Genomic DNA, 16360 nt, shown 5'->3' on the forward strand with positions numbered 1-16360 from the left:
TTCACCATTCAACCAGCATCCTGTTTGCACAAAAAGTGGGTGAAATGGGATGCTTGCGACAGGTGCAAACTCCGGATTAAAGGGCGTGAAGGGTTGAGATGAGGCGAAGAAGCTTTTATTGATGTGAGTGAAAATGGCAAAATCTCTAATGGGAATGGAGGGGGAGGGATAAATAAATAAAAGCAATTAAAGGAGTGTTTAGGCTCGTGATTGTGCTGCTTTCTCCACTTGTTTTTTTCCACAAGAACAAAAAAACCCAGCGATCTCTCCCTCCTCCTCCTCCTCCTCCACCTCCTCCTCCTCCTCTTCGATCCTGATCCCTCCTCACGTAATGTGTTGGTCACAGCATCAAACTTCAAGTCAATGTTGATGGATTCAAACCTCAGCTATAATAGATAGATCCGGGGACAATCAGTGCGACTTCTTATGTGTGTTTTTTTTTTTAAAAAAAAACAAAAAGTCCCACTTTCACCGCTCAGTGTGCTGAAAGCTGTCAGCAGGCAGCAGCTCCACAGACATGCAGCAGCCACCGGTGGAGGTAGTGCACACTCTCCGTGACTCATCCGTGTGCGCAATGACAATAAACAGACAAGGCTCGCTTTAAATATCAGCAAATCAAGCCCACTTCAACAAAAGCAAGGTCACCTTGTGTGGGGATCTGTAGAGGAGAAGCTCAGCTCTGCTCTCTTCTTCTTTTTCCTTCTTGGAGTGAACCAAAGAGCGCAGCAGGACTTCATTTGCTGCTAAATTCACTTTCTTCTTTTTCTCCCGTCTTTGGACTGCACCTGTTCACCTGGACACACAGCATCACGGTGAGTGGCTTCGTTAGGATGCACGTGTGAGAAACTAAACCAACCTAACTCTTCTTTATCGTCGCTGGAGGGGCTCTAACAGGTGTTTTATAAGGTTTGCTCCCTGATAAAACGAGGTTTGAGCGGCGTAATGGGGCTCCGCTTTGGTTAAGGATTGCATGCGTGTAGAAATATGTTGCTCAGGTTTAATTCTGCTAAATGAAATCCTCATTTAGCCTTTAAATGAGAGAGACACTGTGTGTGTGGACCCGCATCACGGCCAGCAAGGCAAGAATCACCTTGAGCTGATGTTTGTCAGGCAAGTTTGTGGAGCCAGAAGCAGGCTGATGATGACCTGTAGGCCGTGTCGTACTGTGCATTTGGAAAAAATGTAATTCTACCTCTTTTTACGCATTTTTTACGCATAAATTTTTTGTATTTTTTGCACATGTGTTGAATTTGTGGGCCAGTTCTGGTGATGTGACAGAGTTTTCTCCAACCTTGGATGGAGAAATTCTGGATGTGATGTGTATGATGATGAACATGAAGCTGTGTGAGCTGGATCAGTGCTTCTTAAATGTTTATTTAAAATGTTTTTAAAAAGAAAGTGCACAGGAGGATTTTAAATCATCTATTTATGACTGATTTTTCTTTCTGGTTCGACTAATTGAGTCCAAACTTGTGAGACAGTCTGTGCCCTTGTCGCCCACAGGTCTCAATCGCTGCTTCCCTGCCTCACTTTTCATCTTTCATAGACAGATATATATATATATTTATTTATTTTTGGCGAGGGGGGGCATTAAAGGGAGGAGAGGAAGAAAAAAGTGCCGAGGCTTTTTGAGGTGAGGACTTTGGCACAGGGTCTCTGGAGTGATGGCGGCGTCTGCACCCTCCTCCTCCGGCGGCGAACCGGATCCCAACTCGACAAATTTACGACCACCGGGCTCAAGTAGGTCCATCACCGATAAAATGCTATTTCACGTGTGCTATTTACTTTGTGTGGCACCGCCATTAATCATTTTCATCGAGGGGGGGTGGAGGGAGAGGGGGTGGGGGGAGAGAGAGGGAGAAAATCCGCTGCCATTTGAGGAGGCTTCCTCCGCCACAAATCACCGCTGCATTTCATTCAGCATACGGACCTCCCGGCATGTGTGTGACAGATGAATGCTGCTGTCAAGAGCTGATGTCCTCTGCTAACATTACACTGGAGGCAATTAGCCTGCGAAGCAAGCCTGAGGGCTGCAGCACCGGAGCATCTCAGCACAGAGGAGAGAAGATGACAAATATCAGCTATTATTATTATTATTATTATTATTATTATTATTGTTAGTGGTGGTTTTGTGTTCATGCATTCTTTTTTTCTTCTCATTGCTTTGCCTAAATGTGCCCTGGTTGAATAAAGTGCCTGCATGGAAGGAAAAGAAAAAAAGAAAAAAAAAAGCACGCAAAATTGCCCCTGAAGTGTCTGTTAATTCAGCCACACTAAATTGCCCCCTAATGGCGCTGTAGCCCCTCAAGAAGGAGGCACTACACAGCCACCAACACTACAGTGCCTTCATTGTCAGCTGGTAGCCTGAAAAAACAAAACAATAATAAGCCTGATTATCTAAATGAGTGAATGAATGGAGGTCTGAAATCAAGGTTGCAGGTGTGGATGTGGACATTGGAATAAAAAAATTAAAAAAAAATGTAATCTAATGCATTTCTCCTCACAAGTATCTGATTTTAATATGAAAAAGGCAGTGATTATATTCTAGTGTTAGGCCCATGCAGTAGCAGCTTCCAAGCTGCATCCTCTCTTCCCTCCTTTTCAGCCCTTCCCTTCTCTTTTTACTCGTCTTCTTTGTCTCCTCCGGCTTGTCAGGAAAATCATTGTGAGGGCCGAGTTAAAGTGCGTCCAGTGAGCTGAGCAGGGCAATGATTTATCTAATGATCCAAAGCAAGGGTTAAATTGGGATGTGGGAATGGGACTCCCTCCCTCCCCTTCCTCCTCCCTTTCCCACCCTCCTCCTACCACCCCCACATTAAATTGCCGCTTTTGAGGATTTCTCCCTGTGTTGCTTTGCCTTGCTCTCCATCCAAGGTGCCCCGTGATCCCATCCCCTCCTCTGGCTGGAAGCCCTTGATAACGCAGTAATTCTCTATCTGTCAGCGGCCAGACGCTTCATGTCCACTGACTGCTCGCATTTTAACCAGCATCTTTTCACTCAATTAGATCTTTAGGCTGGCGTGCCTCCAAACGGCTAATTAATTTCAAGTCCTCGCCTATAGGTCATGAACGGTGACAGTGGAAGTGGGCTAATCCACATCCAGCTATGCAGGGGCCCGGCCGGGGAGTCGAGCTTCAATAATCCCAAGACGCACAAATACTGGCTGCTTTTTGTTCCATCACCTCACCTCATACCATTTATACTCAACATTAAACTACTTAAGATTTAAAGAAAACACACAGTGAAAATTGATTTTTATTTTATTTTAAGTGAGGCCCTTTTTAATGTGGCGTTTTAAATCATTTCAGGCTATGATGCTTGGTGCGGAGTTGCTCATGGATGTACAAGAAAATTGGGGATGAAGATATGTGGTAAGTTCGCGGTTTTTTTGCACTATTTTTAATAGAAATGCAGAAATATTAAATGTGAGGGAGATATCAGACACGTAGCGGGGTTTGAGTGCCCGCAAGCATGACTTAAAGGCTGTGGCCTGCGACGTTTCACCCTGAAAATGACGAATCTCTGTAGGAAATGTAAATGCAATCATTCAGATTTACAGATATTATTTAATCAATAAATTACCATCACGTTTTATATTGGAATAATTTAAATAAAATGAAAAATATAAAAGCATCAACTGCTTTAAAAAAAAATAAATGAAAGAGGGAATTATGCAGGATGGATCTCCACTTTGAGGGTCTGTTTCAGTCTCACGCCACACTAACCAAAGACGGACTGACATCTCCCATAATGGTGACTGTCACGCACCAGTGCTCGGTACAATTTTCCGGTATTTTTGACCGACACGTTTCCCTATAAGGCCGTTTAATTACCCGGAACCATACAGCTGCGAAACAAAATGGAGGAAACAAACAGAAACAAAAGTGTTATCCTGTTAGATTTAAATCAGAGAGTTTAATATCTTCAAAGTATTGTGTTGCACCATTTTCAAATCAGATTTCATGTATTTTTTTTGCTATTTCTGGGATATCTTCTCCTCAGCAGGCTCCACTGATACATTCCTGCTATTATCACGTGTGTTTTTGTGCTGTGCTGTCATCGGCTGCGTGTTTTCTGCCGGCTGGATCTTTACTAAGAATTTACAGCCGCTACATGACAGCGATATGTTTGTGCTTGGCTGGAGTTTGATGCTGATGTCACCGAGCTCAACCTCCCACAGGGCCCCTCCGCCCATAAATAGGACTCCCAGAGCGGGATGGGACCCTTCTTTTCCTCATCAGACAGAAGATAACGAGAGAGAAAGTACAGAAGATCCCTGAAGAGAGAGAAAGAAAGAGAAGGAGGAGAGAGGAGATTCATTAAAGGGCCTGGGTTGATTTTTTTTTTAATAAAAGAAAAAGAAGCTGCAGCTGTCAACATGTATGGGAAGTGTAACCACCCTGCGGACTCCTCTTCTTCTTGTAAACGTTTAGGATTTTTGCAGAAGAACAACAGTCTGGAGGAGAGGAGCAGGATTGTGAGTTCCTTCAAGGAGCGAGCGGCCAAGAACCTGCAGCTCTCCTGCGATAACGTCGGCGGAGAGGCGCGCTTCAGACGCACAGAGACCGACTTCTCCAATCTGTTCGCCAGAGGTAGGCTCCGAAATGAAAAGGCTTGTGTTTGCATTAATTAAACATTCTATACTTCACATGTGATGTAAAAGGTAAAACTTTGAGAAATCTGACATTTTAAGATGGATTCTGATCCGATTAAAGATCTTCATTCACGGATTTTTTTTTTAATGTCTAAACAAACTAAATAAACAAACTCTCTTTGTTTTCATGACTGAATAAACTGAATAAACAAACTGACCTTAAAGGACAACACAATTTCACAATGTTTTACTTTGTTTATATGTGGCGGACCCTGCCACCTTTCTAGCTTCAAACAGTGTTCTGGGACCTTATTTTCCTCTGAGAACAGCTTGTTTATTCAGTTATGCACAGAATGATTATTTTATTCTTAAATAGTTTGTATTATTACCTCATTAATATGGTAAATATTACATTTCTGAGTTTGAACTTCTTTTACAAAACTACAAAGTGCCCCTTTAATGCTATGAGAATAAATAAAAGTAAATGGTATGCTGATGAATCAGATTGTTAAACACAAAATAAATCTCTAGCTATTCTTATAATGAAATAAATACTGTTCAAACTATAGTTATTGCATTTATTGTTGTTTTGAACCCAACTGTTGGAGAAATTGTGCAAAAATAAATGAGTCACCCTGCAAAAAGTTCAAATGTCCTGTAAAAATAATTCTCTTAAAGCATAAGAGCATGTCAAGGATGTATTTTCTTTCATAGATCTGTTGCCTGCTAAAAATGGCGAGGAGCAGACCATGCAGTTCTTGCTCGAGGTCGTGGAAATCCTCACCAACTACGTCCGGAAGACCTTCGACAGATCCACCAAGGTGCTGGACTTCCACCACCCCCACCAGCTTCTCGAGGGCATGGAGGGCTTCAACCTGGAGCTCTCCGACCAGCCCGAGTCTCTGGAGCAGATCCTGGTGGACTGCAGGGACACCCTGAAGTATGGAGTGAGAACAGGTGAGGACAAAAGAGGCCTGAAGGCGCAGCTGCAATCAATAACTCTCATTAGCTTACATGCCAGTGTAATGATTACAGATAAGCCATTTTCTCTCTCAGACCCGCGATGATTAATTGTTTGCTGGGGGATTATGTTGCTTTGTTGTCTCTTTATCAATTGCAGGTCATCCCAGGTTCTTCAACCAGCTGTCCACTGGACTAGACATTGTTGGGTTGGCAGGAGAGTGGCTCACCTCCACAGCCAACACTAACATGTGAGTACTCGGATACATTGATCCATTTTTAAATAATCTTTGCTCTCCATAAACACGCTCATGCGGATAATAAGAGATAAAAGCCAAAAGAATTAGATCCAGTTTGTGAATCAGTAGGTTAATTTTATTCCATTTTTAAAAAGCCTTTTTGTTTTTAAATGGCCCTCAGTGAGGCTCTCAGTTAAACGAAGTGACATACAGTAATTACTGTCTGTGGCTGAAGAATACCCTGCACGCTCTAATAGATTGTCAATCAAGCAAGAAAATGAAAAGCACAAAAGAAGACATTTGTTCAGCTACTCCCTACTGTATTGTCAGTGTTGGCCCGATCTCAGGCTGTGGTCATATAATTCAGCCCTGCAGGCAAACTAAATTGCATATTGATTCGCATTCACAGTTTACATGCTGTCTTTGTTTCATCTAATGCTACTTCCTGTGACATAACAATGCCAGGAGGGGACATGGTGTGCACCCTCGGACCATCTGTGCACAGTATAAACAGCCATCAGCGGGAAACGGCAAAGAGTTCTGTCACTGAAGTTAACCTTTTGTGTTTTACGACTTGCACAGTTGCTTAATTTAATTGCATTTAATTGTACTATAGTGTATCTTTTATAAATGGGTAAGAGCTCAGTGCATGATGATCAACTTAGGAGATAAAACTTGGCCCATTCTGATGAACTAGTGGGCCAAAGTGCCTATGGTGCGTCCCATGTTCGATTACAATCAGGGAATCAGGGTATCTTTCTCTCCCACAGTCCCATTCCTATTATTATAATCCATTAAAGCTGCAGTTCGGGACTTTTACACATAAATGAACGTCCGTTACATTCAAGCCTTTGCCAAACAAGTTCACGCGATGCTGATTAAAGGATAAGTTCACCCAAAAAATGTAGATTCACTCATTATCTACTCACCTTAATGCCGATGGTAAACGGTGGTGAAACCTCCCACACTGGTGCACCAGTAGTGATGCCTTTTATGTCAAATGTCAACCATGGAGTAGACTACAGTCATTATGGTGGGAAAAAAACAAAAAAAGTTCAAGAAAAGTTTCTGCGTTGAGAAGAAGAATTAATTAATTAATTAAGTAATTAAAGAGAAAAAATAAAAGAAAAGAGAAAGCTAAAATCTGTAGGCAGACGTTATAAGCACATTTCGACAGTGTTTGTGTAATTCCTCTCGCTGCCAGAAGGGGAAGACAAATGTTCCGCACTGCACGTTTTCATAAAAGTGAATCGCTGACAAAGAGCTTGACTAGTAGTGGGGCCAAATGTGGCTTAATAACTTTTTTTGATTATTACAGCCTAAACACATACTCTCACAATAGAATCGATGTAGACGACAATACAGATTTAAATATTTCCAAAAATCTTTTAAAGTTAAGTGCAAATGACTTGTCAAACCATTTAAGTCCCTGTGAATTTGATCTCTGAAAATGCCCTCTTTATAAAGGGTTTGTAAAGTGGTTAAAAAAAAGTGTTTATAGATCAGTAATAAGCTGTAAATAAGAACAAATGAAGGGTTGCCAGGTTGTGGAAAATCCCTGTGATGGATTGGACTTTATGTCAACTTACCATATGGAAAATAAAGCAGATTTATTAACAACTTAACATCCATTAATGCATCCCTACGGTTTACATTTGCATTGTTAGCAAACAGAAAGTAAAGACGCCAGATAGATGGATTTGTCCATTTTGTTTTCTTCTATAAAGCATGAGTAAATGGTTTACTAACCATCAATAAAGTGATTAGTTACAGCTAATAAACGCTCTATAAAAGTTGAAGCTTCATTACGAGGCTCCGTTACAAACCTTTAACTCATATTAACATGTTTTATAGCCTTCATCATCTTCCACAGCCCATCTCAAACAACTACTGCAGTAATCTCATCTGTTATTGGCGACATCAGCAAGGATGACTTGAACCAGAGGGTGGAGGTTTGCTTACATACTTGTAATTTACCTTTATTAATTACTCCATCAACCCTAATTACCCCTGGCAGATATTGACTGACACTAATAGACTGACAATCACATCCAGGTCTTACATAATCAGAACGAGGGAGCGTCGCCTGCATGAATGAATGCGGTGAAATTAATGTGCGACATCTGCGAAGTGGCATCTGACTTGTTTATTCTTTCCCCCTCCACATTACTGTATGCTGAAGACGCTGTGGGGCACAATGCGACATTCCGTAATGTTCCACTGATTCATTTACTTTCCCTGCATGAAGAGACAGATACTTATGTAATTAGAAGAATATTGGTCAGGAGAAGACGGATGAGCCTGCCTCGGCTGTAATTCCAAATCGACTGTGCTTTTTCCTCTCAGGCCGAAGGGTTTTTATGTACTTTGATGATGTGGATAGAATTACATATCTGAGAGGATAAAACATGAAAATGACTCCTGAAAGGAGAAAAGGCACCTGAAACAACTTTGTTTTGTGAGTGTAACAGCAGACCGTTGTTATTTTGTCTCCGATGTTTCTAATGATGTTAATCCCATTAAAGGAACATTGTTCATATTTTGCAGTTTCATTTCACTGCAGCGGAAATCCATTTCCAAAACAAGATGGGGTTGTAACTGAAGTGTGACTGTGTACATAACGCTGTACGCTCAGTAAGCATGCTCTGCAATTTAAGTATACAGATGCAAGTTGTTAAATCTGTGAGTGTATTTCATATTGATCCCATCGGTCCTTCCTGAAGCCTGTACAATAAAAATCATACACCGGTTACAGAGCTTCTATGTAATAACTTGTAGTAATTTACATGTATTAATCACTTTTATATCAGCCATATGTGAGCGGATTGTAACGTGACATGAAAACTGACACCTCCCCCATCTCTCTCGGTTGACTATACAAGCCTGGGGACGATTTGTTGAAGTTGTTTAAAGCTACTAGACTGTAGATTTCTTTGTGAAGGACTCGGATCGGATCTTCCGTTCTCGAGTGCCTCATCTCAGTGCCTGTCTGTTAACATAAACTAACAACCGACTTCCCACACAACAGAAGTTCCACTAAGCCCCTTTTATTAACTCACAACAAACAAGCACAAAATACAAAGTTAAGATTATACTGTATGCTCAATCAGTAATGAAAGAGGGCCTTCTGCTTCTTTCATCACATCTTATATTTTTATTGTTTTATTTTGCTTCATTCCAGGTTTACCTATGAGATCGCTCCCGTCTTTGTGCTCATGGAGCAGCTGACGCTGAAGAAGATGAGGGAGATCGTTGGCTGGCCTGAAGGAGAGGGCGATGGAATATTTTCTCCAGGTGAGAGCCAAACCAATGACTGAACAGGGGCTCAATAACTCTGAGCCCAGACGTAAACATGTCTTGTTATTATGCTGTACTTTATCAGATTATATTAGATGTTTTTGGTTTTGTTTTAGCTATTCTTCTAAATCTGTAGCTTCACTTCTAAAAGATCCAGTCCTGCAAAACTCAAACAAACTTTGTTTAAGCATTGTCATATTACAGTTATTAATCTGACATGGCCAAAAATAGATACACAACCTCATCCTGAAAACAGCTGTGTTTAAAGAAAGAAAAATGTTAAAAATGCCCCGCATTCAAAACAAATACATACACTAGCCAGATCAAGACATTTAAGACAGGAGTTGTGGTGTTCATACCACTTTTGTCCACAGGGGCCACCAGAATCAACAAAAATAAAAGTTCCTCATTGCAGCTTTAATGTTGTTACTTGTAAAGATGTCTGGGGCTAATTTTAACCACATTATATACTGCTGGGTAACTTAATCTGTAATAATGCATCACCATTTATTTGTTGATCAAATTTTGTGGTAATGATATGAATCTACACAGTAACTAGTAGCCTAACTAAGGCTGTTGGGTAAAATGTAGTGGGGTACAGAGTACACATTTTGAATTCAATGTATAAAGTACCATGAAAGCAAACTACTCAAGTAAATTAAACGTCTACCTAACTACAGTATTTACTCTCTTCCACTGTTGGTTTCTGCAGGAGGAGCAATCTCCAACATGTATAGTGTGATGATCGCCAGATACAAGTACTTCCCTGAAGTCAAGACCAAAGGCATGGCAGCTGCACCCCGACTGGTCCTCTTCACCTCAGAGCATGTTAGTCTGTCTCTGTATTACTGATTATTGTCATCCGACCATTTAAACACCTTTTACATCAAAGTTTAACGACTAATATCAGTACATTGAGTGTGAATCCAACCTGAATTGTGACTGTTCCTGCAGAGCCACTACTCCATCAAGAAAGCCAGTGCAGCTCTGGGTTTCGGTACAGAGAACCTCATTCTTTTGAAGACAGATGAAAGGTTTGCTCTACACTTAACCCACATGCAGACTGTCTGGTAAAAGATCAAATATGTGGATGACTTACTACTGTCTTCTTCTTTTGCAGAGGGAGAGTCATCCCTGCTGATTTGGAAGCCAAAGTAATAGAGGCCAAACAAAAGGTGAACACTAGCAACAATGACTTGTTTATTTGCTTCTATTAGTGACTCCACACACCGAGAAACACTCCTCTGATCCGTGGAGCTTACTTGTAGCAAAGAAACACTTGTGTGTGCCAGAGCAGCCAGGTTATTTCAGTGAGGTTAATGCTTCTGTCTGCTCACATGTGATGCGGCTCCGGTCTAAAGTACCTCTCCTGGAAGTCGTCCTTCAAAGGCAAAGTGATGTGCAGACTAGAAGAAATGGGAAAGCAGAGGGTGCACACAGGAAAAGTGCATCATTTGAGAAATGTGTTTCACCCCATCTCTTTCATGTCAACAATCACAGGGAGAGAATGAACATAACAACTTGGATTCAGTCCACACTCGTACCAAATGTCTTTTTTCTCCCAATGTTTTCCGTCTGCAGGGATATGTTCCGATGTTTGTGAACGCCACCGCTGGTACCACCGTCTACGGAGCCTTTGATCCCATCAATGAAATTGCAGACATCTGTGAAAAGTACAACATGTGGCTTCACGTGGATGTAAGACAATATCTATGGTCTTCAAAAATATCTGTTAAGCCGCTGTGATAGACATTAGCATCCTCACTCATGTAAATGTTGTTGTTTCCTTTGTAGGGTGCTTGGGGTGGAGGTTTGCTGATGTCCAGGAAACACAGGCACAAGCTGAACGGAGTGGAGAGGTAAAAAAAACTACAACACATAAACATCTACATGAGAATTAATGTAGTACATGAAGAATCCACCAATTTTTCTCACAAATTTCTTCACACAGAGTACTATTAAGCCTGTGAAAATACCTTTATAATGTCTTCTGTTGCTCTGGTGGAAATTTCTTAAATCTAAACCTAATGATGTCCATGATCAGGGTATTTTTGGTAGAGGCTTGGTTTGGACATTTTAGGGAAAAAAACCTGCTCCTAACTGGGGGGTTCATCGCAGGATAATTTTTGTTGTATACATAGTTGTAAACACGCGCCGAGGGTGTGTGTCTGCCTGTTTGAATTAAGTTAGGTCTCTCAATGAACTCAGAGAGCACTCTCTCTATTCTTTTTCCCTCAAAGTACATTTCCCCTCCAACTCAGCAGTCAACATTATAGTACATAAATGGAGGTCACCCCTGCAGATTGCTGCTGCAGTTAGGTTGATAAGTAGAAGTGAAGTTTAAGCCACTTTTTAATCCAAAAAGTTTGAAAAGTAATCTCTTAGCTCAACTGGATCAGAACACAATCTGATATGACTTCAGGTGTTTATTCCTCCAGAAAGTCTGGCTCTGTACCCAATTGTCTCTTCAAGAGCTGGTGGGCTTAGCAGTGGCTGCCCCTCCCTACTCTTTCCATTATTTTTCACTGAAATTAAATATTTTCAACTAAATAGAGTAAAAATAGATTGACACAAATTTAAATTTTTTTGCTTCTTTGCATAGACTTAGTATGTAATATAGACCTGTAAAAGACTTGCTTTGCTTTCTGTGGGAACGCACAATTAGCCCACAATGGCACCCCAGCTCCATCTGTCTGAAGTTAAAGTAATTTAAAATCTGTCTGAAATGGTGTACGATGTAAGATCTGCAGTCAGCATGTGCACAGCCACAGATGTTTCACACTATAGCTTTCAAAAGACTTATGTGCACATTTATTTCTATAAAACTGAAAGGACCTGTGTCCTCTTAGATTACCACTTCTGTTCCTAGAACTGACACACACACTCACACACACAGACACTCATGGAGCTGTGTTTACTGTTTCAATATCTGTGCAGGGCCAACTCAGTCACCTGGAACCCTCATAAAATGATGGGAGTGCCGCTGCAGTGCTCTGCCATTCTGGTCAGAGAGAGGGTGAGACTGCTGCATACAATACCGCACAAACATCATCAGACAACCAACAGTGTTCTGCTGCTGTTTTCTAACCTTAAAGTTTCTTTCACTATGTCTGTGTCATTCGCAGGGATTATTACAAGGCTGCAACTCCATGTGTGCTGGTTACCTCTTCCAGCAAGATAAACAGTATGACATCGCGTACGACACAGGCGACAAAGCCATTCAGTGTGGACGCCATGTCGATATCTTCAAGTTCTGGCTCATGTGGAAAGCAAAGGTGGGAATTTTATCAGTTGTTTTCTTCTAAAGCCTCTATAAAATGTAATATCTTGAGTGAAATGGTAACTTCTTATTCTTTTTCAATCTACCTTAAAGGGAACAGTAGGATTTGAACAGCATATTGACAAGTGCCTGGATCTGTCAGCGTACCTCTATAATAAAATAAAGAACAGAGAGGGCTACGAGATGGTGTTCAACGGAGAGGTGAGGTCATTATTTCCACACACAGATGCTTTTTTTCTAATAAACTACAATTTATTGGATACTTAAGACAAAACTATTCTTATCTGGGATTTTCCGCCTTACAGAACACCTGTTTGTCTTTTGTGACAAATGACCACAACAATACATTAAATATCTTAACTTGGTCTGAGGATTGATTGGGTCATTTTGCTTTGCTGACAAGCTGACAAGAAAATCTAAAATTACAGAAGGCGTTTTTTATCGTCACTCATTACCAATGTTGTTCCCATTTTCTCTTATCAGCCGCAGCACACTAATGTGTGTTTCTGGTATTTCCCACCGAGCCTGCGCGGCTTGCCTGACGGTGAGGAGAGGCGGGAGAGGTTGCATAAGGTAACGACTCCTCAATCTGCTACTTAAGCTGCATTTTCAGCTTCCCCTGCCCTCTTGATTGATAAATATGGTGTCATCTTAGATTTAGGAACGCCGACTGTGCAGTCGTAGATGACTGGGTGTGCATATGCTCATAACTCTGTATGTTCTTTACAACAGGTGGCCCCAAAGATCAAGGCAATGATGATGGAGTCCGGGACTACGATGGTGGGCTACCAGCCGCAAGGAGATAAGGTCAACTTTTTCCGCATGGTCATCTCCAACCCCGCTGCCACCAGGTCAGACATCGACTTCCTGATTGAGGAGATCGAGCGATTTGGGAATGACTTGTAAAAGCCACGGTTAAAGGAGACATATTCTGCTCATTTTCAGGTTCACAGTTTTATTTTGGGTTACTACTAGAATAGGTTTACATTCTCTAATGCTCAAAAAACACATCAGTTTTCTCCAACTGTCCAGTACTGCAGCATTGTATTCCCCCTCTGTCTGAAACGCTCTGTTTTAGCTGCTGTCTCTTTAACACCCCCCCTCCTGAATACCCAGTCTGCTCTGATTGGTCCCCACACACACGCCTGAACCAGCACTGCTAACAACAACAGAGCAGCTGTGCTAATTCTATTCTTATGCGCCAAACTAGCCGCTAGACATAAATTATGCAAACAAGTGTGTGTGTGTGATGTCACAAAGTCACGGAATTAAAGGTGGGACTATTGACGAGGCGTTTCAGGAGCAGTGTTTTCTGTGGGAGAGAGGAGCTTCTGCTGGTGTGGACTTTGACTTTTTATCTTTCAAGATCTTTAACGTGCACAAAAACATAAAAACAATGAATAAAGCATTATATGTCTCCTTTACATCATTTTTCTCCTGAAAAATATCGTCCTTTTCCGATTCTGGAGAGCCTTGAGCTTGGCGTCATGTCCCTTTTTGTCTCATAAAGACATTTAAATTTTTTGCTTACAGGTCTTCTTTGGCAATGCACAAGAAATAATATGCCATGTGTGTCTCGCCTCTGTCTCTTCTCTGTTTAGCAGCGATGACATATATTCACAATGTTTGCACACAAGGTTATCCGAGTAAAAAAAAGAGAAAATTGCAAAAGCACTCTGATATTCTTGCTACAGTTAACCTGATGAGTTACTTTTCATGCAAGAATATTTGAGCTCTTGAATGATTCTCTAACGCAGCTATAAAAAAATTTAATTTTACTGCTGTATTATATGAAGATCAGTATTAAAAACAGAATTAGATCAAAATATTTTTTCACAAGTAACAGAGCACAATATAGGGAAACTTATCACATTGACATAAACAGTATTCATGTAAAATATATATGTATACGATGTACTGACTGTTGGTGCTCCATGTCGTCTATGTAATTATCAAGCCAGATGCACCGCCACATTGTACCCTAGCTGTTATCTCCCTTTGATATTACATAGGTGGAAATATATAACACAGTCATTGTCACTTGATTGCTGTGTTTTTAGAGATTTTTGTGTAGATTGTGTATAGTATCGTCACATTGCCTTTGTGCCAAATGTGTCCTAGTTTTACAGTGAGAATATCCTATATGTAAATCGACCACATGGTATAGTATGTAATAGATGAACCACTTTATTTATATCCAGAGATTATAATTGTGAATAGGTTCTATGCTCTTCTGTTCCATTTGTAATGTATCCTCCTTCCTGTTTGGAAACTGTATAATATCACAATGTTTTGATTAACATTGAAGTCTTTTAGTGTATTTGTGAACCAAAGAAGGGTTGAGTTACATTTACTGTATGTACACGGCCCTTGTTTTCCCTCATGGATGGATTTATATAAGAATACTTAACTTTCCGCCCTTAACTTTCGTGCAATCTATGTTGTGTAACTGTGCAATGTCATTGTGATTCACTGACTGAATGTTGGCTATGGCTGCTGGTGCTTTGTTCATGACAAAAAGCACAATGCTAAACCATGATCATGGGGCAGCTTTTATTCTATGGACACATGATTGTCTGTTATAACGTGTTAAGTGGAGTAAAACTATAATATGCAAAATTTTGTTTGTCTTAACACGCTTATAGGCACAAGTTTATGTTGAGAAAACCAATGTGAGAAAAGGGATTATTTATCATTAAGACTTTTGCTTAAACAATGAAATGCACAGCGTTTGCTACTGTAATAAGATTTATTGAACAGTTGTACATTCCTGAATTAGTGGGATGAAACGTCCCTGTTTGAATTCAATGTAGGCACTTTATCTTCACGCCATCATTTGCAGAGTATTACTGTTGTATCCACAGCACTAATAAAGACATGAGCTGTAGAACATCTGTGTGCACAAGTTTTTTGCAGTTTGTAAAAGGATATTTGAACTTAATGAATAAATATATGAGGCGAACAACACTGGAGAGGACTTTCCTTAAAGATATGATATATGACATATCCGCATTAAGATGTCTGAACACGAGAAGACCTTTGTTTTATATGTTGTGGCTTTGAGTGCTAACACTATTGCAAATGTTTCTAACAATGTTCAAACCCAGAAAAATTCTGATTTTAATTTTGGGTAGCTGTGTTTCATTTCTAGCCTGTTGCTGTAACTTCTGGAGAAACTTCAGATGATACGTAAGAGTGTGGAAGGAAGTCGGCAAACTTGAGTCACCATAATGCAAATAAAACTTAAATAATGACCTCGTCCGGGAACATTTCTGGCTGAGTCACGTCCGATTTTGATCAGCAATGGTGGTTGTTTAACAATGAAGGCTTCCATGATACCACACTACTTTACGATATCATCAAACTTCATCTTTTGTTTTCACTGTTTCGATCAAGAGACCCCTAGTGGCAGAAATGACATATGGTGCATTTAACTCGTGTTTACTTGGCTCAGTCCCGCAAACATTTCTCCTTTTCTTTTGAACTAATTAAAACCCAATAGATAGGAAAGTATTGAAGTGTTATGTCAAATTTTAAATATTATATGAGCTATGCATGAACAAATAATACCCCTTCCGCTTGCCAAAAAGTCCTTCATAGAGAAAGAAATATGACTTCCTATATGGTGTTGGTACTTCGGGTCCAAGAAGACTACTTATAGTAACTGGGATTTAGGAGGGGTAGTGCTGCATCTAAAAATTGTATTGTAACTATATTTTAACATGTTTAAAATATTATGTTAAAATATCACGTTATAATGTGAAAATATCATGTTACAACTTGAAATGTTTCACGTATATTGTTATTACAAGATAAGTTTCTCACTATAGTGTAAGTTTGTATTTCATTATAACATGAAATTATCTTGTTGTAACAATAAACTTTTAATGTGCATGAACATGTTCTGATCCATATTTCTTTTTCTGGCGTGGCAGCAATATGAAACTGTATAAAGCTGATAAGTCTGTTTTTTGAGCTGGTAACGAGAG

At 40.3% G+C, this 16360-nt stretch overlaps 1 protein-coding gene across 1 annotated transcript; it reads left to right on the forward strand.

Annotated features, from left to right (window-relative positions):
* The first annotated feature begins 321 nt into the window (after positions 1 to 321).
* LOC311263029 (glutamate decarboxylase 1) lies at positions 322 to 15265 on the forward strand. Its single transcript, XM_084362872.1, has 17 exons — positions 322 to 812; positions 1504 to 1740; positions 3310 to 3372; positions 4435 to 4593; positions 5310 to 5552; positions 5716 to 5806; positions 8976 to 9088; positions 9804 to 9919; positions 10046 to 10125; positions 10212 to 10266; positions 10673 to 10789; positions 10886 to 10950; positions 12029 to 12107; positions 12217 to 12366; positions 12465 to 12572; positions 12855 to 12944; positions 13104 to 15265. The coding sequence occupies exons 2-17, from the start codon at positions 1665 to 1667 to the stop codon at positions 13275 to 13277; spliced, it is 1779 nt and encodes a 592-aa protein (XP_084218998.1). The 5' UTR covers positions 322 to 812; positions 1504 to 1664; the 3' UTR covers positions 13278 to 15265.
* The last annotated feature ends 1095 nt before the right edge of the window (positions 15266 to 16360 follow it).

This window comes from Pagrus pagrus (assembly GCF_965226575.1).
Source record: "Pagrus pagrus genome assembly, chromosome: 9".
NCBI lineage: Eukaryota > Metazoa > Chordata > Actinopteri > Spariformes > Sparidae > Pagrus > Pagrus pagrus.

Excerpts from the sequence above, each read along its gene's own strand:
- LOC311263029 (XM_084362872.1), top strand. The coding sequence starts at position 1,665 with ATGGCGGCGTCTGCACCCTCCTCCTCCGGCGGCGAACCGGATCCCAAC. Across the intron at positions 9,089-9,803 it reads CGATGGAATATTTTCTCCAG|GAGGAGCAATCTCCAACATG; the intron begins GTGAGAGCCAAA and ends TGGTTTCTGCAG. Across the intron at positions 12,108-12,216 it reads CCATTCTGGTCAGAGAGAGG|GGATTATTACAAGGCTGCAA; the intron begins GTGAGACTGCTG and ends TGTCATTCGCAG.